This window comes from Phycodurus eques, chromosome 23, assembly GCF_024500275.1.
Source record: "Phycodurus eques isolate BA_2022a chromosome 23, UOR_Pequ_1.1, whole genome shotgun sequence".
NCBI lineage: Eukaryota > Metazoa > Chordata > Actinopteri > Syngnathiformes > Syngnathidae > Phycodurus > Phycodurus eques.
In genome coordinates this window covers 7,006,982-7,030,028 of record NC_084547.1, presented here as the reverse complement: position 1 = coordinate 7,030,028, position 23,047 = coordinate 7,006,982, and the positions used below count along the sequence as shown (strand labels likewise).

At 46.1% G+C, this 23,047-nt stretch overlaps 3 protein-coding genes across 4 annotated transcripts; 2 read left to right on the top strand and 1 right to left on the bottom strand.

Annotated features, from left to right (window-relative positions):
- The first annotated feature begins 814 nt into the window (after positions 1 to 814).
- slc7a7 (solute carrier family 7 member 7) lies at positions 815 to 10,785 on the top strand. Its single transcript, XM_061668609.1, has 12 exons — positions 815 to 947; positions 1,121 to 1,272; positions 1,456 to 1,606; positions 1,759 to 2,364; positions 5,703 to 5,828; positions 6,255 to 6,399; positions 6,868 to 6,991; positions 7,071 to 7,174; positions 7,251 to 7,347; positions 7,431 to 7,580; positions 7,648 to 7,831; positions 8,081 to 10,785. Exons 4-12 carry the CDS (start codon positions 1,875 to 1,877, stop codon positions 8,152 to 8,154), a joined length of 1,494 nt encoding a protein of 497 aa, XP_061524593.1. The 5' UTR covers positions 815 to 947; positions 1,121 to 1,272; positions 1,456 to 1,606; positions 1,759 to 1,874; the 3' UTR covers positions 8,155 to 10,785.
- Positions 8,359 to 18,422, bottom strand: oxa1l (OXA1L mitochondrial inner membrane protein). Of its 2 annotated transcripts, XM_061668611.1 has the most exons (12): positions 17,836 to 17,924; positions 15,862 to 16,067; positions 14,695 to 14,826; positions 14,549 to 14,620; positions 14,261 to 14,477; positions 12,647 to 12,790; positions 12,493 to 12,578; positions 12,264 to 12,428; positions 12,084 to 12,188; positions 11,855 to 12,017; positions 11,700 to 11,780; positions 8,359 to 8,555 (listed from the first exon to the last, which is right to left on the bottom strand). In XM_061668611.1, the coding sequence occupies exons 4-12, from the start codon at positions 14,618 to 14,620 to the stop codon at positions 8,443 to 8,445; spliced, it is 1,146 nt and encodes a 381-aa protein (XP_061524595.1). In that variant the 5' UTR covers positions 14,695 to 14,826; positions 15,862 to 16,067; positions 17,836 to 17,924; the 3' UTR covers positions 8,359 to 8,442. The 2 variants fall into 2 exon arrangements, with proteins under 2 accessions (XP_061524595.1, XP_061524594.1); XM_061668610.1 differs by lacking the exon at positions 15,862 to 16,067 and having other exon boundaries at positions 17,836 to 18,422.
- An 823-nt stretch (positions 18,423 to 19,245) lies between these two features.
- On the top strand, positions 19,246 to 22,729 carry snapc2 (small nuclear RNA activating complex, polypeptide 2). Its single transcript, XM_061669630.1, has 5 exons — positions 19,246 to 19,518; positions 21,132 to 21,305; positions 21,371 to 21,566; positions 22,235 to 22,323; positions 22,415 to 22,729. The coding sequence occupies exons 1-5, from the start codon at positions 19,327 to 19,329 to the stop codon at positions 22,640 to 22,642; spliced, it is 879 nt and encodes a 292-aa protein (XP_061525614.1). The 5' UTR covers positions 19,246 to 19,326; the 3' UTR covers positions 22,643 to 22,729.
- Positions 22,730 to 23,047: the final 318 nt, after the last annotated feature.

The window sequence follows — 23,047 nt, the reverse complement described above, 5'->3', positions numbered from 1 at the left end:
CCCATGTAATGAGCTGACACACAGGAAGCTCTAATCCTCACACAATACTCCCCCCCCAAGCCACCCTGGACCCCTCAAGAGCGGGGAGCGGGACGGGGGTCAATGGGGACGGACCTGACCAGCTGTCCCCCAAAATGGCCGCCTTTAATCTTCCCAGTTTTCAGCCGACATGGCAACGGGTCGCCAAGGGGAAGAACGTCAGGCACAGTAAGCGGTACAAAAGCGCTGAGATCACCGTCAAGTGTTTCTCAATCACTTCAATACATAATTCATTCATCAATGAGACACTCGATCATCCTCAACGGGAACATGTGAACACACACAATTTTAAACTGCATCCAAAGCAGACGTTTTGGGCAAAGGAATGTGTAAAATCACAACACAATTGGCAGAAAACACTTCAAATGATTCTAATATAGAGTACAATTGTGCATCAAAGTATTTATGCCGTCTGTCTACTTCGAGGAGCCACAAGAGGGCGCCCTTCTCACACATTCTGCAGCCTTGCCTGATACATTTTACACAATAGGATTCAGTTACATTTGTGTGTGTGGTTTCTTGGAAAGTTTAACTATGACTTTTCCTGCCTTTTTTTCTGTGAGGTTGACGATAAATACGTCACTTTGGATTGGAGTGTCAATAAAAACTGTGAAAGGACCCCTGGTAGCCCATCACTTTGTACGGCCATCAGGTTAGACGTGTGCTGTCATTAGTCACTCAGTAGACACAAAGGCAGTTAATTGTGACTACTCCCCGCAAGCAACCCCCCCCCACCCCACCCCACCCCAGCCCTCAACACGCCTTTCCTCGGCATAAAGCACGAGTGCATAAAAAGGCTCAAGTGCACGAGGAAGAGGAAGCAGCAGAGGAAGAGGACCCAGCAGTTCAGTGTACCGCAACATCAGCACACTTTTTTTTTTTGGCCATCTGCAAGGACACTGGAGAAGGTAAGCTTTGGAATGTTTTCTGGCTAATTTTAATCATTTTCCTCTCTCTGAATCCCAGCAATGGAAGAGACTTCCATTTTTAGCCGAGAAACACTTAATTGCTCCTTAAATACGACATGGATTGCGAGGGCGCTCAATGACAGGAATTGATCAGTCTTTGTTTCCGTGATAAGGAGCTGAGGGAGAATCTAACCTTGAGTAGGTGGACTTATCAGCGCCGCCTTTGGACCTTGATCCCACGCTTATGTGTGTGTGGGGGGGATGTGGCACCACTGATCACTTGCAAAGACAAACTCCTGGGCTGCTCCTCTTCTACTCCTGAAAGGTAACAACAGCTTCTCCTCGAGCAGCGTGTTGTAACGACAACTTCTCCATTCCGAGGACTCTTTTCTTCTCTCCATTTGCCATTGTTGAAAGAATGCTTGTCGAGAAACAGAGTACACATTAGTCAACTGTAAAGAGGCTTATTTTTACAATGTGCATACTTCTGTAATCTTCATCCAATCAGGGGCCGGAAATGCGAAGAACAAGAATAATATTTTAGATTGCAGGGTGAAGAACAGGGTGAAGAACAGCCTGACTCATCATCATCAAGCTTCATTTGTAGTTCCTGGTGCTGGTGGGCGGCGGGGCTCTAGATGATGAACTTTGGAAAACACGTGAGTAGTCAGCATGCTGACGCTGTCAAAGTGATTGCAGTTTGAAAAGAACGCCGTCCGCAGAATAGACCTCTGAGCAAAAAACAAGCAAGACCATTTGCGCTCTCCATGGTAACAGCATCCCTCACGTGACCTTGGGTTTTTCTCCACAGATGGCAGGAGACCATCTCAGATAGCCGCAGACATTTCGGAGAGCCATTTGGCCTCGGCGGGTTCAGATCCTAACCAGACGACTGGAAAAAGAGTGCCTGAGACAAACACGGACAGAATGTCCTTTCGTCCACTTCCAACAGAGGACCCCCCCAAAGGCCGGCCCCCCTCCGTAAAGGCAGAAGAATCACAGGAGTCCATGAAGCTGAAGAAGGAGATCTCCCTCCTCAATGGGGTTTGCTTGATCGTGGGCAACATGATTGGCTCGGGCATCTTCGTGTCGCCCAAGGGCGTCCTCATCCACAGCGCCTCCTACGGCCTGTCGCTGGTGGTGTGGACCGTCGGCGGCATCTTTTCCATCTTTGGGGCGCTGTGCTACGCGGAGCTGGGGACCACGATCACCAAATCGGGGGCCTCCTACGCATATATCCTGGAGGCCTTCGGGGGCTTCCTGGCCTTCATCCGCCTGTGGACGTCGCTGCTCATCATCGAGCCCACCAGCCAGGCCGTCATCGCGATCACCTTCTCCAACTACATGGTGCAGCCCATCTTCCCCAGCTGCATAGCACCGTACGTGGCCAACCGGCTGCTGGCGGCCGCTTGCATATGTAAGTAGACCGCACCACTACCCTGTTACACAGAAGTGAAACCACACTGGGAGAAGGAAGTCTGCTGCGGGACTTTATGTTCCCGTTTAACAATCCTGGTATGAGTCAGGCGCTTTACTTCTTTTGCCGTGGAAACGGCAAGAACCACTTCCTTGGCAAACAGCTGATCTTTCCAAGGTGGCAAAGAGCAATGCTGACAAATTGAGCCAAGTATTAAGAACCACACGCATAACATGCTCACGAGGCAAAAACGTGCCAACGCTCGGGCAACCAGAGGCCTAAACAACCCCGAGACCCAGACAAGCAGCCAGAATTTGTTCCGGAAGTCTCACAAATAAGCTATTAGTTCGCAAGGAGCAGCACTCGCACATCCTTAAGGCTCTCTTTATCACAATTACTCACACACACACACACACTGATAAGGAGGTCTGATAGCTGTAAGCTAAAGTCCTTATTGAGCTGAGACTCTGACCCCAAGAGCTCAAACTCAACACAACAGTCATACAAAGTGGAAAACACTCGCAGGCATGTCTTCAAAGTATAGCTTTAACTTATCTCTTTTAGAACTGAAGCCAGCAGGAGGAACAAGTTTCCCCTCCCAGGTGTGTGTACTACTTTTGCAGTACTAAAGACACTGACAAAACGCCAGTTGCGGTGCAACATCAGATGATTGCTTCGATGCCACTTAGGTGCGATTCTTAGGCCCGCTTTGTCCTCATCATTTCGAAGCCAAATAAACGGAGGACCCCAAGATACAGACCCTTTCCAAAAATGTTGAATATCATGAAAAAGGTTTTTTATTTTCATAATTTCATTCAAAAAAGTAAACTTTCATAAATTACAGATTCAGGGCACCCAATTTAAACAATTTCAAGTATTTATTTGTTTATTTTTACATAATTTGGGCTTGCAGGTCATAAAACCCACGAAATCCCCAAAATTGAATACTGTGAAAGAAACAAGGGTCACATTAAAATCAATCCAAATACGGTACTTTCAAAACGATGCGTTCATCTTCAACGCTGGGCGGGGAATCCCTTTGCTCGAATCACTGCCTGGATGCGCCGCGGCATTGAGGCCATCAGCCTGTGGCGGCGTTGCCGGGGAGTTACGGAAGCCCAGATTTCCTTGATGCTTGCTGTCAGTTCTTCTTTGTTTTTGGGTCTGATGCCCCTCACTTTCCTCTTGATAATACCCCATCGATTCTCAATGGGGTTTAGATCTGGCGAGTTGGCTGGCCAGTTAAGCACTGTGATGACATGGGCATCAAAGCAGGTTTTGGTGCTTCTGGCGGTATGGGCAGGGGCCAGGTCCTGCTGGAAGATGAAAGATGATGCATCTCCATACAGATCCTCAGCAGAAGGAATCATCAAGTCCTCTACAACATTGTGGTAGACTGTTGCGGTGACCTTGCATTTAAGAAAGCAGAGTTTACCAAGACCTGCACTGGACATTGTACCCCAAATCATGACTTCTTCTTTTCCTTTGGGCTTGTCCCTTTAGGGGTCGCCACAGCGCGTCATCCTTTTCCATGTAAGCCTATCTACTGCATCCTCCTCTCGAACACCAACTTCCCTCACGACATCCATCAACCTTCTCTTTGGTCTTCATCGAGCTCTCTTGCCTGGCACCTCCATAAAGTCACAATTTTTCCTCTGGACATGTCCAAACCATCGAAGTCTGCTCTCTCTAACTTTGTCTCCAAAACATCTCCGTACAGATCCTCAGCAGAAGGAATCATCAAATCAAATCATGACTGACTGGATATTTCACACTAGGCCTCAAGCAGCTTGGGTTCTGTTCTTCACCAGTGTTCCTCCAAACCCTCGGTCCTTGAGAGAGACCTTGGACCGCTGGCCATCAGTTCGGTCCTTCTTTTCCTTGGCCCAGTTGAGACGCTTCCGACGTTGGCTCAGACCAGAGGAACCCAACAGTTGTAGCCCATCTCCCAGATGCGTCTGAATGTGGTGGTTTTTGAAGCTGTGACTCCCGCCTCATTCCACTCTTTCTGGATCTCTGCTAGGTTCTTGAATCTTCTGTTTGATAATCTGCTGAAACCCACGGTCATCTCTTTTGCTGGTGCATCTTCTCCTGCCACTTCCACTAGAGTTTCCATTCATACGCTTGGACACAGCACTGTGTGAACTGCCAGCCTCCTTAGCTATGAACCTTTGTGGCTTACCCATCCTATGGAGGGTATCAAAGATGGTCTTCTGGCCAGTTAAGTCTGCAGTCTAATACATATTGAACCCAACTGAGACAATTGAAGCAAACTGAAGCAGTTTAATGACACCTGGGGAAACCTTTTTAGTTTACTCGACGATTAGTGTCTGACACTCAGTTTAAAACATTTATGGCCTGCAAAATTTGGGCTGATTTCTTCACAGTATAACAATTTTGGGAATTCCTGATTTCGTGGGTCTTATGAGCTGGAAGCCCAAATTATGTAAAAATAATCAAATACTTGAAAATGTTTAAATTGTGGGCCCTGAATCTATAATCTATGAAAGTTGAACTTTTTGAATGGAATTATGGAACTAAACATATCCATGATATTCTATTTTTTTGGGAAGGGGGTGGGGGGGTGAAAGCTCTCGAAAAGACACAGGAAGTCTGCCATTTCCATTTGATGCAATCAATTTATTCAACCACCCAAAATCTGAAGCATCGCGTGTGGACAGAGCCTGGCGTGCTGGCAGAAATGTTGATATGACGTTTTCTTCGTCCATCTGGCTCACTTCCCAAATGCGTTCGTGTCCAAAGGTCCGACCTTTAATATGAGACACAAAAAGCAACATGGGCAATTTTGAATCCCAAAAGCAATCAGGAGTGCGCATAATGTGCCAAACTAACGGAGGAACTTCCCAGCAGCATGTGAGAGACCAGGCTGCGTCTCCTATCCTCCGAAATGCGGTTTGAGCACCTTCTTTCTTTTCTCAAGCAACACACCTCGGCTTATGTCGCTCTTCTCGGTTGACCTTGGCGTGGCGCTTATTGTCTTTGAGCCTGCCCCCTGCCGAGTTCCAACTTGTTTTGATCCGGGAGCTGTCAATACGTGGGAAGACGATCGTGTTGGCGAGGACCTTTGGTGCACGGTGTGGAGCAAAGGGCTGCTGAAGTGTTTTGGTCTCTCAGGAGGAAGCGCAAGGGAGAAAACAAGATGTTGCATGTGTGTGCGCTCCACTCTGCTGTTTCCTGTGCGCTCCGGTCAGCAGCACCACTTCCTATGACATGGAAGCGCAGAGCTAATGTCAGCAAGCATGGTTCTTGTTGAGGGATTTGAGGGTGTGCATGCCTGTTGCTACAATGTGTTGAAGAAGCATTTTGTGTCCCTGCAGGTTTGTTGACCTTTGTCAACTGCGCCTACGTGAAATGGGGAACCAGGGTGCAGGACTTCTTCACCTACGCCAAAGTCATTGCCCTCATTGCGGTCATCATCACGGGACTGGTCAAGATCGTCCGAGGTTCCTAGTAGATGAATGACGCTCAGTCATATTTATTCATCATTAGCATGGTGATATCTGCCTCACAGTTCCGAGGACCGGGGTTCGAATCCCGGCCCCGCCTGTGTGGAGTTTGCATGTTCTCCTTGTGCCTGCGTGGGTTTTCTCCGGGTACTCCAGTTTCCTCCCAATCCCAAAAAACATGCAGGTAGGTTAATTGAAGACGCTAAATTGCCCGTAGGTATGAATGTGAATGCGAATGGTTGTTTGTTTCTATGTGCCCTGCGATTTGGCTGGTGACCAGTTCAGGGTGCACCCCGCCTCTCGCCCGGAGATAGCTGGGATAGGCCCCAGCACGCCCGCGACTCTAGTGAGGAGAAGCGGAACGGAAGATGAATGAATGAATTAGCATGGTGATCATCAAGACTGCTTTTGTGCTTGCGGTAGGTCACACACAGAACTTTGAAGGCCTCTTTGACGGGTCATCGCAGGATCCCGGAGACATCGCTTTGGCTCTCTACTCTGCTTTGTTCTCCTACTCCGGATGGGACACGCTCAACTTTGTCACTGAGGAGATCAAGAACCCAGAAAGGTACGTGTAGAAATATAGCAGCATAAACAAGTTGAATAGAACAGTTGATGAGATGCCAATTTTGGGAGGAGAGAAGTCCGCAGGAGGGGTTTCCAAAAGATAGACAGCCAGGAACAGAGATCAGAAGAGCATGCGGGGATGTAAGAAGCAGAATCTTAAAAGTCCATGTGCAGATGCAAGTCATATGGTTGGAGGAAGAGTTTCTGGAGACGTTTGCAGAGGGACCAAAATGACAGATTTGACTTTGGTAGAAAGTAGATCTGGGTGTCATCCCGCATAACAGTGAAAAATGCTGCAGAAGTGGGGTCCCCAGAGACAGAGCCTTGGGGATCACCAGAGATGATTTGAAATATACTAAACTCAAATGGTGTGAGCGAAAATGGTTAAATGAGGAGGATTTGCCCTTCCTACCACTCATCCCAAACGCTCAGCCACGAATGACCGAGGATCCTTGTTGCTGGCTTGCAGGAATCTTCCACTGGCCATCGCCATTTCCATGCCCATCGTCACGGTCATCTACATTTTGACTAACGTGGCCTACTATGCCATTCTGCCCATGAACGCCATCTTGGACAGTGACGCTGTTGCTGTGGTGAGTGAAGAACCTCTGCCTTTGCACCATCATCATCATCATCATCATCATCATGGCGGTGTCATGTGTCCACCTGCAGACGTTCGCAGACCAGGTGTTTGGCGTGATGAACTGGACCATCCCCTTCGCAGTGGCTCTGTCTTGCTTCGGCGGACTCAACGCTTCCATCCTGGCGTCCTCCAGGTGAGTGCGGAGACGCAGCTCACTGTCTCGCTGTCTGTTCCAGTGGGCAACGTTTCATCTTCTTGTGTGTGTGAAGGCTGTTCTTCGTGGGCTCCAGAGAGGGCCACCTGCCCGACTGCCTGTGCATGATCCACGTACAGCGCTACACGCCCATCCCAGCGCTGCTCTTCAATGTCGGTCACCTTATCCACACCATTTCGCTTCAGTGCTGCATTCAGACAGTTCTTAGCTCCTCTACCTTCTTTTCTGCCTGCAGGGTGTCATGGCTCTCATCTACTTGTGTGTGGAGGATGTCTTCAGGCTCATCAACTACTATAGCTTCAGCTACTGGTTCTTTGTGGGCCTTTCCATTCTGGGACAACTGTACCTGCGCTGGAAGCAGCCAGACAGGAAGAGGCCGTTGAAGGTTGGTTGGGCCCTGGCTGTAAAACTTTTCAAAAGCTGTCCCGTCCTTAACCCCCGGTCCCTTGCAGCTCAGCCTCGTCTATCCCGTCCTTTTCTGCCTCCTCACCGTCTTCCTGGTAGTGGTGCCGCTGTACAGTGACACCGTCAACTCCTTGATTGGCATTGGCATCGCCCTGTCTGGCGTGCCCGTTTACTTCCTCTGCTGCTACACTCCCGCCCACAAGAGGCCCCTGTGGTTACGGAGCGCCATTGGTAAGAAAACCCCGCAAACACCAAATACGGAAACGTCAGATACATCTCGTGTGTGAGACCAGCCAAAACATACTTTTCATATTTTCCTGCTACGAGACTTGAACGTGTCAAGAAAGGAACCCATCACCATTTCCAAAGTTTTTATATTTCAGTTCCGTAGATATCGCAATACATCACAGATGAACGAGAAGCCCCTTTCATAATTTGATGTGCTTCTAACCCAGCCACTGTATGTGTCCATGTTTTCAGCTCAGTCCGGGGTGCTCATCCAGAAGGTGTGCTTCTCGGTTTTAACGGAAATGGACGTCCATCACGACGACTGAATACACACACACACACACACACACCCAACTCAAGGTGAAAGTTTTCTGTGAGATTTCATGTGTGGCTTCACATGCCTTGAGAGATCTATTTTGAAATACGAAAGACGATACGGTTATTGTATCTCCACTCGAACCATTGTTCTTCATTGTCTCTGCAGCATTGAGAGCATTGAGCTATTTATAATAAAACGTTGAGGGAAAGGATTTGTGTCAAGTGCTTTTCCAGTTTAATGTAAATAGCATACGTACATGGTGACAACATATCCAAAAATATGCACACTACACAATTTATTCCATGATGTCCTTCCACGGCCTCGTCTCGGTTGCGGCCTTCTTGTCTTTAGTGGACGGCGCAGGGTTCTGCTGCAGAGGATTGTGGGTAAATGTCTGCCTCAGTGGACCTGAGAAAGAAAGAATTTTAAAAAATGTACCCTTGAGTGATGTCCGTCTTGCCAAAGCAATTAGACTTCAACGTGTGTCAGTGGAATTGAATCCAGAACCTACAGTAGATTGTTCATTACTCATCTTTGCAAAGCGTTACACAGTGGGAGAGAAAACAAAAAACACCTCACCTGCTATTGATGACAAATCACGCTCACTCATCCCGACAAAACAAGGAAAATTTGGTGACAAAATGATTACTCTCTTGTTTTCAGCTCAGCTGCTTCTGCACCAGAGACAAACTTACAGCTTTGGCTGCTGTATTCATGTGTTTTATGATTATTATAGTATTTATTTATGTGTGCAAAGATCCCAGGCTGACATATTTGCACAGGTGGGTAGAGTACCCAGATATTGTACTCAAGTAAGAGTACTGTTACTTTAGAATAATATGACTCAAGTAAAAGGAAAACATCGTCATCCAAATATTTAAGAATAAGTACTCAATGAAAAAAGTACAAGAGTAACTTGTGAGTAACTTCAGATTATTATTATTATTTTTTTTATAAATCAGAGCATGATCATCAAATGAAATTAAAAATAATATATGGGAGTACACACACACACACACACACACACACACACACGCCACCATTTCACTTTTTAATTGCCCAAAAACCAACACCACATACATTGGGCAGGATAGAAATATTATTTGCTTTATTCACTTAAATGACTTCATGGACAAGCTGTATGCTAACCAGACTTAGTGATTGTGTGTGCGTGTGCGACACCATAGGGGTAGTACTCATTTTGCCATATCCACTGCCAAAACAACAATAGAAACATCTGCCACTTAACCACATTGTTTTCTCAAGTTAAAAGTGGGCTGAAATATCCAAGTTTAACAATTTAAGAGCTGCATGACAAAGCTGTTGCTTTTTGTTCTGTAAACGCACTCGCGCGGTTGGGTTCCACGGATGGATGCCACTTCTCCAGAAATGGCATTTGAAAGCCCGCTTGGCCTTTGCAAATGATTATATGGACAAAGAAGGAGATTTCTGGTCTCCTGTTTTATGGTCAGATGAAACAAAAATTGAATTGTTTGGCCACAGTGATGTATCCTTTATTTGCCGTAAAAAGGGGGTTGCCTTCAACCCTAAGAACACCATCTTCCCACTGTCACACATGGTGGTAGGAACCTAATGCTTCGGGGCTGTTTTTCAGCCGATGGACCAGGGAAACTAATCACAGAAAACGACACCATGAAAACACAGCAATACAGGAACAACAACATTGGGCAGTCTGCAGAGAAACGTGACCTTGCACAACTGGACATTTTAGCACAACGAACAACCCAAAACACACAGCAAAAGTGCTGAAGAAATGGTTATAGGACAAAAACAGTAACGTTTTGCAGTGTCCCGGACAGAGTCCTGACTTGAATCCAATTGAGAATCTGTGGAGGGAGCTAAAGATTAGCGTGATGGCTAGGAGACCCTGTTGTCGGTCATCGCCCCACATGAATGGGCAAAAAAATATCAGTGGAGACATGCAAAATTATAGGAAGCGTTTGATTGCTGTAATACCCAATAAAGGCTTTTCTATTGATATTTAGAGAAGGATAGGAAGAATTTTGGACATGCCCCTTTTTGTTCAACTGTATATAAAAGCTGAATTTATAACCCCAGAAGAAAACTTGCTGGTTGAATAAAAGTAACTAAGTCAAAATTTGCCAGGGGTATGGCTAATACGGGCCTAACTATCTATATGTTCAGTACACGTATGTACTTCTAGAAGCTGCTTCTATCCATTGTATGTATTGTACGATGTGTTTTTCTACAAAAGCCTTTGGATTCGATAAAGCTTTTTTTGCCCCATATCCTCACACCATTGCTTTTATTGATCACATTTTGAAACTTTTACACAGAGAAAAATGCACATCATTTAAAAAAATAACAGGAGTGTTATTGTGGATGGTACCATACAACAAGACATTGTCGCTCCTGAGGCACGAGCAGTTTTATTTTCCAATCCTTGATCATCAAATTGTTTTCAAGTCAAAACCATGTACTGACTGTAACTATCCTTCCAAATGAAATATGTCATCCAAAAGGGTCATTTGCAAAGACATTTTGCCTTTTTAATCATATATGGGGGGTTCCAGGCTTTTGAGATAATTTTGTTCATGTAAGTTAAAAAAATAAATTGTGCCGGCATTACCAGATAACTAGCAACGCTTTATTGCTCAGTGACTGTTTTTGTCAATGTCTTTCTGTCTCCAAGGTGTTCTCTGTCAATTGACCGTCTGTTGTCGTACTAGAGCGGCTCCAACTACCGGAGACAAATTCCTTGTGTGTTTTTTGGACATACTTGGCAAATAAAGATGATTCTGATTCATTCATCGCACAGTCACACCGTAGTGGTGGTAAGCTACTTGTGTAGCTGCAGGGGGCAGTCTGACGGAACCGTGGCTGCCATTCTGCGTCTACGGCCCCTCCGACCACCACCAACCATCCAACCACATTCATTCATTCAAGATACACAATTACCCTGTTTTGTTGCCATTCACACAACAGAATAAGTCAACGCACACACAGAGCAAGTCATTTTGTAAATTGAGACAAGAGTACCACTGTTTCAGTATACAGTATGTACTTTTTGTGACATTTTTTGGGGTGCCATTTCTTGGCTCAATAAAGATTGTGAAACACTGGCACACAGCACAGCACAGCCCGCTCTGCAAAATATGTCAAGCAACTAGTGCTTTGACTTGATGTTTCTTGATGAATGCATTTGTTCTTTCCCTTTTGGCAGTAAAACTTAACAGATAATACAATGTCTTTTTTTTAATTGAACAAAAGAGTGCATTTTCCATTTCTTTTCATGTTGTATGGCAGGACAGTATAAACTTGGTTCCAAGTAATTATGTAAATGATATTTCTCTCTTATTTTCCTAAATAGTTGGTACAAATGACAGACGGCATCATTTTCAATTCATTAGCCGTCACAATATACTGTAATTCAAATGTTTTGAACAAACCTCCCAATGATAACAGCCTTTTTTGGAAATACAATGCACTTTTTCCTTTTTTGACTTTTCATCATGTTAAGCACATTGCGTTACCTTGTGTATGTGAATAAAGCTGCATGCCTTGCCTTACCTTTGGCGGCGAGGTCCAGATGATTTTTGATGCGTCTCTCTCGCTCGTCCAGCTGCTGAACCAGCTGAGCGTTTGACCAACCTGGAGGGTGCAGAGCACGGTAGCGGTTTATTTGTGCTCAGTTCCTTCCCAGGACGTCGGCCGGCTTCACTCACCTTTCTTCATGCTGGCGATGAAGCCGTCATTTTGCGGCAGGTCAGAGGCCGGGTACTTGATCCTCTCGGGGATGCGTAGCTTGTCTCGGATCGGCGGGTGTCTGAGGAGCGCCACTTGAGCCAACGAGAAGCAGTTGGAGGTGAGCCAGTAGGTGAACACGGCCTGAGGACACAGCGGAGGGGCTCGCCATAGGAGAACAAAGAAAGGAGACGAGGGTGGAGAGCTCACCGTGGGGAAGTTGATGGTGAGCGGGAGGATGACGAACGGCATGATCCGGAACACGGTCTTCATGGCGCGCAGGTTGGGGTTGTCCACGCCCGACTCGGCGCCCAGCTAAGCACAACAGACCAGGTGCGGACTGTTTGGAGGTGACGACAATAAACGAGCATACACACAAGGGACTCGTACCTCCAAGATGAAGAACATGGTCCCCGTGACGGCCACAGGCAGGATGTAGAAGGGATCCGCCACCGTCAGATCCGGAAACCACAGTGCACCTCCCGCCTGCATGCTAGGCACCGGCAAGTACGCCATCTTCCTCAGCGCCATGAAGAAGGAGATGAAGACAGGCGCCTTGGGAGGCGGAAAGACGTCAGCGAGACAGACGCAAATAGAAAACATTTCGACAGACGCTGACCTGCACCAGAGGAACCAGGAACCCGCGAAGGGGGTTGACGTCGTGCTTCTTCTGGAACAGGGTCAGGTCGGTGTAGGCTTTGGCGACTGCGAAAGAAGAGCGTGACCGTGAGAGCGCGCAAACACAAGCGGAGCGAAGCGGATGCCACGTTTACATTCAAATTTGTTCCCGCTCTGTTTGGCCTCCGTCATCCTGCTGGTGAGTCGGCTCATCTCGGGCATGACGTTGTTGAGTTTGGCCGCCTCCCGCTGGCCCTTCACGATGACGGGAAAGACGGCCAGGCGAGCCACCACTGTTCCTGGTGACCACACAAACAAGCCACCTTTATTCATTTCATCTCGGAACCCTCGCAGGCTGGCAAGCGACTCCAGTCCCTGCTGTGCGCCGCTAGTTGCCTGTGACGTTTCAAATGCGCTTACCTTAAAGTTGCCATATTTTACCAAACCAACTTTTTCTAGTACTTGGTATGTAATATTGCCTCTGTGGTGCCTCAGTAAAAGTGAAATATAAATTAAAAAATTGTCCACGCATTCCTGAGTTACAAACGTTTTTTCTGCCGAGAGGCCTCGAGCTTATCGACGTCACTCGCGAAGATCTCCGCCTACCTCTCCACTCCAGAGCCGGCGCTGTCGACGTAAACACGTGTGCTCTCACAAGTGAGTCTTCTCCACGGAGGCAACCAATCAGCGGAAAGGGGGCGGTCTTAGTCAAATATGGACAAAGCTGATATAAAAACAGGTCAAACAGAAGTAGCTGTCAGAGGGGCCTTTTCTGGACACTTGTATGACAAAACCAAGGTGTCTGCTGCCCGAGATTTTCCGGCAGGGCCCTACTTCCAGATCCTGGGGACATGGAGTCCTGAGGCTTTGGAACTCTCTTCTTGGACATCTCAGACATGCGAACTCAGGTGTGGTTTTAAAACTCTTCTTAAAACTCAGTTTTATCATAACGGTGTGGAAATGATCCCTTTTTTTCCTCATACTATTGTTGATTGATTGATTGTGAAGGACATCGGAACTGCTTTTTTAAAAGACAAAATTCGATATGAATTAGTGATGCACCGAAAGGAAAATTCCCCGTTCTCAGGTGACAAACGCAGTGAGGAACTAATTCATTTCCGATTCTAGTTGGCATCCATCCTGTGTCTGTTTATAATTTTTTCTCCAGACATTTGTCTGGTATTTTGCTCTTCAAAGTTGGTGACGGTCTGCTATAATGTGGTTCCAGCCAGACCTATGTGACAATTAGCTGTATCAGCCAATCACAGTACTTCGTTGTTTGGCAACTCCACGTCACATTAGCTTAGCAATTAGCATGACTATTGCATCATTTTCCTGTTGATTACTCCCTCTGTGATAATGATACTTCTCAGAAGTGTAGCTTATTTTCTGCCATGGAGGCGATGATTAGTGACTTACGTTGCGTTGACACTGGACGCCAAGCCAACTTTCACCTCCGCGGCTCCGCATTGTGTTTAGCCGCGTTAGCTCGGCGCTAGCTGGGATGGCACAAAATAGGGCGCAACAAGCATTACCCCATAGTATCTGAACAGCGGAAAGCAGGAAGGCTGGGACTGTTCAATGTGGGACGTGCAGTTTTTTGGGGTTTTTTTTAAACAATATAGTGTATGCAACCGTGCACTTTTACTGGCATCATCACACCCTCCTGTTTCCGACATTTTGTTTCGGTGACAGAAGATTTTCTGTGACTCAATTGTCGGTGCATCCCTAATATAAATAATACAAATCTTCTTTTTGTGGTTGCTTACCGACTACGATGGCTGCCCACCAGGGCAGACCCACGTCCATGTGCATGAACTCCAACAAGTTCTGGATGACACCCACGGGAGTGTGGCCGGCCAAGCCCAGCTCCGCTAGACGGACTTCCGGATCGGCAGCCCGCAGGACCTCCGCCGCGTCCGCCGCCTGTGTCAAGAGGGGGGCGGGATCATCTCCCATCACCACGGAAACGGGCCGGAGCGGGATCTGAAAGCACCGAGTGCGTGTAAAGTGACACTTTGGCCAGTTTGGCCCACTTAGGATGTCGTTCCATTCACCTGTTCAGGGATCGCTGGCAGAAGGACGGGGGCGATGTCGGCCACCACCGGAGGGCCGCCCTCGCTTGGCATCTGGGTTCAACAAAATCGAAGAACTCTGTTCAGAGATTCGAATGGCTTCTGAGCCAGTTCATTTGCCAACTGACCGGGGAGCTGTTGTGTCTCACCGCCACCCAGAGTAACTTCTCGTGGCGCCGCCTGCGCAGCAGAGATGTGGCACCGGCGGCTGAACTGTTCAAGTCAAACGCCGTGTGAACAAGAGACCTCTGGAGCCAGCGCTAGTTTGGGAGGAAAAGGAGTCTAAGGTGAGCAGGCTCAAGGTCAGTGTTTCTCAATCTGAGGGATCCATCAGCTGGAACTTGGGAATCCTAAACAATTTACAATCAATGGGGACTGACCAGTTCCCCAATGAAAGTGACTCCCCACTATCTTAGCTTTGGGAATATCAAAAGCTTTGAGATGATTGTGTCGTATCATCACATAAAGTGCCATGAAAAAGTATTAACCCTCTTCTCAAATTTTTCTATTTTTGCAGTTTCCCCATTTCGTTTGAAATAAAGTAACAAACAAATGTAAATATCAGACAAATATAACCCAAGTCACTTTAAAATGCTGTTTTAAATGGTAATTTCATTTATTAAGGAAAAAAAATATTCAATTACCTGGCCCTGTGTGAAAAAGTAATTACAAATTAAATCATGAATTGTGGCTAATCACAATCTTTTATTATTTTTTACTGATCATACCCAAGCCTGATTACCTCCAGACCTGTTCAATCAAGAAATCATTTAAACAGAATCTGTCCTGACAAAATCAAGCTGGACAAAAGATCCAAAACAGCTGCAACAAAATGACACGATCCAAAAAGAAATTTCAAAACTAGTAACTGACATCTTTCAGTCTGGAAAGGGTTACAAAAGCCATTTCAAGCTTTAGGCTTCCAGCAAACCATAGGGAGAGCCATTATCCTCAGATGGAGAAAACATGGAAGAGTGGTGAACCTTCCCAGGAGTGGCCAACCTCCAAAGATTACCCCAACAGAAGGTCAGTGTTCATGACACAACAATGAGGAAGAGACTGGGCAAAAATGGCATCCGGAGCAGAGTTCCAAGGCCAAAACCACTGCTGACCAAAAAGAACAGAAAGGCTCGTCTTACTTTTGCAAAAAAAAAAATAATATCTGAATGATTCCCAAGACTTTTGGCAGAATGTTATATGGACTGACGAGATGAAAGTTGATCTTTTTGGAAGGTGTGTGTCTCGTTACATCTGGCGTAAATGTAGCACAGCATTTCAGAAAAAGAACATCATACCAACAGTCAAACACGGTGGTGGTAGTGTGATGGTCTTGGGCTCCTTCAGGACCTGGACAACTTGCTGTGATTGAAGGGACCATGAATTCTGCTCTTTAACAGAAAATCCTGAAGGAGAATGTCTGGCCATCAGTTTGTGACCTCAAGCTGAAGCGCACTTGAGTTCTGCAGCAGGATAACGATCCAAAACACCAGCAAGTAAATTTCTGAAAGAAAGAAAGAAAGAAAGAGAGAGAGAGAGAGAGACAGAGAGACAGACAGACAGATAGATAGATAGATAGATAGATAGATAGATAGATAGATAGATAGATAGATAGATAGATAGATAGATAGATAGATAGATAGATAGATAGATAGATATTGGAGCGGTCTTGTCTAAATCTAGCATTGAATCCAACAGAAATGCAGTGGCATGACCTTAAAAAAAAAGTTCATGCTCGAAAACCCTCCATTTTAGCTGAATGCAAACAGTTATGCAAGGGAGGGGGGGGGGGGGGGCAAAATATCTCCAAAGACATCTAAAAGACTCATTGCCAGTTATAGAAAATGCTTGATTTCAGTTGTTGCTGCTGAGGATGGCCCAATCAGTAAATGGGGTTAGGGCGCCATTACTTTGTCACACAAGGCCAGGTAACTTAGATTTTTTGTTTTGTTTGTTTCCTTAAGAAATGAAATCACCATTTAAAAACAGCATTTTACCTTCACGTGGGTTATATTTGTCTGATATTTACAAACAAAGTGGCGAAACTATGCAAAAATACAAGAATTTGAGAAGGGGGCCAATACTTTTGAATGGCACTGTAAATGGAATCAATTGTACACAATGAATTCAATACAAAAACACAAGCGTTTGAGATTCCTGCAAGAGCACTGATGGGTAATCTGGCCCTATCAAATTTGCAAGCCAACGTGACATGGAATTAGACCGGTGAGGGGGCAAACTTTTCGTCCTACACGAGGGCTACATTACATTTTTCAAATCAACAGATTTTCATTTGTAGATGAATAAAAATTGAAGAAAACAATGAATAAACACAAAAAAACGGTTACGAATAAACAAATGAAATTTTTAAATTGTATTATTTCTAATTATTGTTATTACAATTAATGAAGCAATTACTGAACAGAATCATGAAATACAATATGAATGCCACTAGTGGCACCTGAAACAATAGCTTTATTAAATACAATGAAAAGTTACAACAGTTAAAACATGAAATACAATCAAACATATTTGAATGACGCTTGTAGCTATGTCCATGCTTATCCAAATCCAGTAATTCTTTTGTTTTGAACTTTTCCTGTACAGCACGCTTTACTTCGAGTATAGATTTTTAACGACTGTTCTGTTAAGTGCAGTAAATGTGCTTTTTAGGGCTAAAACCTCGGCCTCTGAACTTCTACTTTAATGGTGGTGATCGTTGGAGAGCTCAATATATTTCAAGGTGCAAATTGGTGTAAAAGGTTTGAGAAACCAGTGACATACAACCAACTTCACGCAACCCCCCGACCCCCTTGCCAATGTACCCCATCCTATCAGATCTAATACGATTCCGACGAGTTTCAAGATTCAAGATTAACTTTATTGTCTCACAGAGTGAGAAATTTGTTCTGGACCATTGGCCCATATTCACTCAAATTGTCGTCTCTAACATCGTCGAGTTTGGTTTGGGCTGTTCTTGTCAACTCCGAATCGTCCTGACGGACGGACGGACGGGCGACGACGACGCAGCGGGTGGGCTGCTAGCCGGGCTTTTTTTTTTTTTTTTTTTTTAATCGTTATTTTTTATTTCAATAATATCATTACAAACACATACAATAGAACAACGGTCGTACAAGTGATTAAGATTATTATTATTATTAATTTTTTACATAAGAATATTGCAATTTCTGTTAGCTAGCCGGACTGCTAGCTGAGCTACTTCCACTTCCGGAAATAAAACAACATCAAGTCGAAGTGCCAGTGACACGTACGTGCTTCCAAAAGTCGCAACAAGGCTGCCCGCCCCCGTTGGGTTTTGCACTTTGCCTGATGAGGAAGCGTCCCGCAAGACAAGCTGGAGTCAAACCGTTCCTCAGGGCCGCCATCTTGCCAGGAAATGACGTATTTACCGACGGAAACGGTAAACAGTTTCAAGAAACTGTATGAAAACTTATTGGACTGAAGTTGCACAATTAACAGAATGTTTCACATTAATTATGGTAGTACGATATAAAACACAAGTGGACAGGGGTACACAGCACATAGGATCAAGAAAAAACGACAAATAATGGAAAATTTAGCCTATCAGCTCCTCTAACATGTTGCTGTACTTTTCACTATTGGGCGACTGGCGAAGTGCTCCGAAAATGACGTACATAAAGGACACATTTTACCCAGCAATGGGCGCCGGCTGTGCCTGGCAACTTGTCTCCCGTTTGTAAAAAGCTAGCTAAACATATTACTTTGTGTTTCTGTACCAGTAAATAATCATACAATAACTTCTGACTAATCCATCTCTTTCCCGCCAACAGCTGTGCTTCAAAAAATAATAAAAAATGTTTTAGAATCACACGATGGGGAGGCGTTATTCGGATTCCCACTCGGGAATCTAGGCAGGACACGATTGGCTCCTTCGTCACGGGGAGGGCAGAGTACGCAGATGTAACGCGATGACCGTCCCATACATGCATCACATTTGTACGAAATAAAAAAAAGGTTAGAGTTAATGCGTCCCAAACATTAATCACATTTGTACGACATAAAATAGGTTAGAGTTAGTGGGAAACATTAACGCCGCTACATATACATCTTTTCCCGACTGGAAGCAGTAGGGCGTGTTCTACAGGGGTACAGCAGCCAATCATAGTGCAGCGGCGCGTGTCCTGGAGCCAGTAATATTGGAGCATATGCGGGAATCGTAATAACGCGTTGGGGGCTCGGAGTAGGCTACGTCATATTAACGTGACGGCTCGGTTGTTTTCATGCAGACTTCCAGTTTAGCTACTCACTGCAGTTTGAACACAAGCATTCCAGGTGCCAATCCCGATTCTACCCCTTCGTTTTCTGTTCGTGTGCTCTCGTCTATTCTCCCTCTTCCCTGATGACCCGAACCTAACCTTATCATTATTACTACTATGTTGTACAGTGAGATGCGACCCAAAAGTGGGTCGCGGACATGTGGTAAAAAATTGAGAGCATTATTGAGACTGTTCAACCTGTGACTGTTGCTTTTGTCTGCAGCCTTCATTTAATAAAAAGACCAAATATTGAAATTACACATTCCTAAAAAGAAGTGTTCAGTGCCAAGATATAAACTGTTGTACATGCCGTTTCAGTATGTTCATCCTCTATTGACATCGGTGGCCTTTGTCCACCGGAAGTGCGCGTGCGGACGTCACGGCGAACTCTCCTCCAGCGGAAGTCCGTGGCTCACTCGTCGACTCGACTTGCAATTTTGCATCCTTGAGCCCGGTCCAGCCGAAATGAAGCCGCCGCCGCGCACGCGCAACAAACCGGTTCGGAACGTGCACTCTCCCGAAGCCAAGCGAGCCTGCGCCTGGTCCCGAAAGGAACAAATGATGCTGCTGCACGCCCTGAGGAGGCAGAGCGGCTCGTTAGCGAACGTCGACTACTGCTTACTCAAGCAGGCTGTGCCTTCTCGCTCCGTTTCTGAGGTACGCCATGATCCAATGTTCAAACGTGCCGGCACGTGCCCGCAGTCCTCCTCCGGACTGCGCGGTGCCTTGTTTTGGAAAGCAGTCACTCATTTTCTACTCCCTAATAACGGTGTAGGGATTTGTAGAAAGTGGACTTTTTAGTGGCGTCATCAGTGACCTGATCAAAAGCTCCGCAACACTTCTCGGGCGCCGTTAATGACGTCATTGCTCTTGCATAGTTGCAACGTCGGCCGGAGGGCCTTCCCAAAGACGTGTGTAAATGAAGACGGCATTTGCACAAGATTTTGGCGCCTCAACTCACGAATTTGTCACAAGCAGAAAATCAGACAATACCCCCGCCACGTTAGATCGGTGGTTCTTAACCTGGGTTCAACGGAGGACTCGACACACACCGCGTGTGCATGTATCCGTAAAAGCCTTTTTAGACTGCATTTTGAATGCCGTTCCAAACGCAACGCTGCGTCAAGGTGGGCGTTTACCATTGCGGCGCTGCACCTCGAGTTGAAATGCTTTGTTTTTAAACTATCTTGATTTAACAACATTTCAACGATACACTTGAGTTGAGTAGCATTGCTGTGGCATCAGACAGCGCATCCAATAATAAAGAGCCCAAAACATTTAGCTATGAAGCCTTTTCGAGGATCGTACAAATCAAGAATCTTGTTGTGACTTTTCTCAACGTAGTCCGTTCCTCCGACATGAGTGGCACTTACCAAGGGCAATGGCAACAGCAAAATTCCCATTCACTTCCAGTACATTTTCATTGAATTGAGGGGTTTTTTTTGGGTGAAATTCAGGTTTTGTTCTTTTAACAATGATTTTGTGTGCAACTGATGCGTGGTTCATTTTGTGCATGACCTGGATTGACTGAGAATCTACACAAACAATACATTAGATACCAGTTTTTAATTTGAAATCAATATTTTATTTTTCAAATTAGGAAGGGTTCCGTGAACTCCAGATGAAACAAGGTCCAACAAGGTTGAGAACCACTGCGTTAGATCAATATCCTGTGTGGGCGCAAAACAATGCAATGTATGGGACACACGGAGGCCACGATATAGGGACAACTCCACGTACAAACAGCACGACAAAATGGGGCACTAATCGTTCTACAGAGTTGTATTTATTTTGTGCCAGATCGCAATTAAAGTTGCTCAGGGCACTTTACACACGGAGCAGGACTCGAAGCACACTCCTCACATATTACAAGACCAACTGAACCACACGGAAAACCAAAGCCTCGAGATGACCCGAGAGTGCGCGAGGGAGAGAAAGGTGCCGTGTTTGCTGCCGACGATCACTTGGAGGAGAAAAAGAGGTAAGTAACATCAGGCAGGGCGGACAGAGATCACACCTGAGAGACAAGAATATACAGCACCACAGCTGTCTAGCGGTCCAACGAGGAACCGTGCCGAGGCGGAGCGCGAGCAACAAAGCAGCGAGGGAAAACGCAGGTCCCGAGGAACAGGGAGAGATGATAATCCTTCAAACAACAGATCAAAGAAGTGTCACCAAAAAATAACCGCTGTCCGTCAACATCCGACACACGGGTACGGCGCTCTGTTGAATGTTTTGGGAAGGCCCCAACACGACCTCGGTCTTTGTAGATCCAGTCGGTGGTGGAACGCCTCCAGAACAAGGTGATTGCTTGCGCCACCTTTCAGCTGAAGAGCAGAATGGCGGCAGAGAAGGCGGCGGCGGCGCCCATTCAGGCGTGGACCCATTTGGCCCGGGCTGTGTCCGGGAGCCTCGACGGTCCGCTTTCCAAGGCCTTCTCTCAGGTGCCGCGAGCCAAATGACCCTCAGTGAATGTCCGCGTAGCTCATCAAAGTTGTGTTGTCGGCAGATGTGGACCGTGGCGTCCACGGAGCCTCGCGCGCTCAAGAACTGCCACCCGCCGCGGCTCGACGGGCCACGGAGCGACGCCGGTGCCGTCGGTCGGACCGCCGTCCCCGCAGACTGCACGGTGGACTTTGAGAGGATCTACATCTACCTGAGTGGCATCCACAAGCCAGAGGGCAAGCGTGAGCTCACAGCCATGGGTGAGTGCGAGCAACCGACCCAACGCGGAGCAGACGCTCATCAAGTAACCAAATACAAGTACTAAGAGCAAAGAAAACGGTGAGTGTACTTTCTAATCCTTACTTTGGCAAAATAGACTCGTTCACAGTTAGTAAGAGACGAGAAGTAAAAAAGACGGAAATCGAGTTTTGAAAACTGCAGTTCAGATCTTGATTGATCACGATCTTTGGGCCATGAACCAGGGAGCATTAACGAATGGAGATTTGGAGAAGCAAGATATTCCCCATCTGTGGTCATATTTATGTTGAGAATCGTTTGATGTTGTGGGCTCCAAGAATGATTGGTGGCAATGATGTGTTAAAAAATGGTTTTATCTGAAAAAAACGCATGAAGTGAGGTGTATTTTTTCAGCTGTTATGAGCAGCTAATGTGGCATTCTTTGTCTCGAAGGTCACATCGTTTTGATAAAGCCTAAGCTTGCTATCTTTTTTGTTTTTCTTCTCAGTACAGGCACTGAGAGAGGGGTCCAGATTTTCTGGATTATTTTTTTTTTTTTCAACCACTGTGCCAAATGATCAAAACTGGTAGTGACAGTAAAAATCCGACTTGACTTTTGTACGCAAGTCCATTGCAGTCTGTACTGCTGCTCTCTTGCCACCTGTGTCGATGCTCTTGTCATGTTTCTTAGAGAGCGCAGTGGTGTTGGACCTTGTGATGTCTCTCCCAGAGGAGCTGGGCCTCCTCCGCTGCCAAAGCCTGTGCAGACATCTCATCCAGGTGGAGTAACTCACTCTACGAGGACAATATCGGCATTGAGATCACGGCCCACCAATGTGGACTAATTTTAGCCCTCCTCTCCACCCCCCAGGGATACCAGGACTTGTCTGAAGCGAAAGGCTCCGAGAATGCCCAAAAAGTGCTGACGGAGCTCAAGAGGCAGCGACGAGGAAGCGATCAGGAGCCTCGGCGGGATGACGCCGACGCAGATGCAAACGTCGCAGGACAAACATCAGGAAGCGGCGAACCCACGTGGACGGGACTGTGTCCCCCCCTCAACCCTTTCATGATTCCACTGGAGCTCTTAAGGCGGAGATAGGACTTCATTGCTTTTTCAAACACACCATCTTTGTTGGATATGTGTTTTTTCAGTGTTGTATTGCTCAATTAAAACTACTTACTCAAATGGCTGATCTCGTCATAATGATGCACGTCTGGTGAGCATACAAACAATTTTCTTGATCCCCATGACGCTATTATCAGAGCAGGAATATTATTATAGTCCATATATTGATATGCCATGGGAGCAAATTGTCCTTTTTGCTCTCCCGTAAAACAAGGACTGCTTATGTAGTAACTATTGTACTAAATACACTGTGTATGTATGTATGTATACATACATACAATATACGCACTATTAGGAGCGAGACGAAATATCGATATCATGACACGTGGTGTACAACAGTTACGGACGTTGACGAAAACAACAATAATGGTTATTATA

Bases quoted from the DNA above. Each gene is read 5' to 3' on its own strand.
- slc7a7 (XM_061668609.1), top strand. From the start codon at position 1,875: ATGTCCTTTCGTCCACTTCCAACAGAGGACCCCCCCAAAGGCCGGCCC. The intron at 2,365-5,702 runs GTAAGTAGACCG...GTGTCCCTGCAG, and splicing joins GCTGGCGGCCGCTTGCATAT to GTTTGTTGACCTTTGTCAAC. The intron at 5,829-6,254 runs GTTCCTAGTAGA...TGCTTGCGGTAG, and splicing joins ACTGGTCAAGATCGTCCGAG to GTCACACACAGAACTTTGAA.
- oxa1l (XM_061668610.1), bottom strand. From the start codon at position 17,949: ATGGCGGCCCTGAGGAACGGTTTGACTCCAGCTTGTCTTGCGGGACGC. The intron at 14,478-14,548 runs GTGAATGGAACG...CGGTGCTTTCAG, and splicing joins TGCCAGCGATCCCTGAACAG to ATCCCGCTCCGGCCCGTTTC. The intron at 12,429-12,492 runs GTCAGCGTCTGT...CCGCCTCCCAAG, and splicing joins TCCTGGTTCCTCTGGTGCAG to GCGCCTGTCTTCATCTCCTT.
- snapc2 (XM_061669630.1), top strand. From the start codon at position 19,327: ATGAAGCCGCCGCCGCGCACGCGCAACAAACCGGTTCGGAACGTGCAC. The intron at 19,519-21,131 runs GTACGCCATGAT...CGGTCTTTGTAG, and splicing joins CTTCTCGCTCCGTTTCTGAG to ATCCAGTCGGTGGTGGAACG. The intron at 22,324-22,414 runs GTGGAGTAACTC...TCCACCCCCCAG, and splicing joins TGTGCAGACATCTCATCCAG to GGATACCAGGACTTGTCTGA.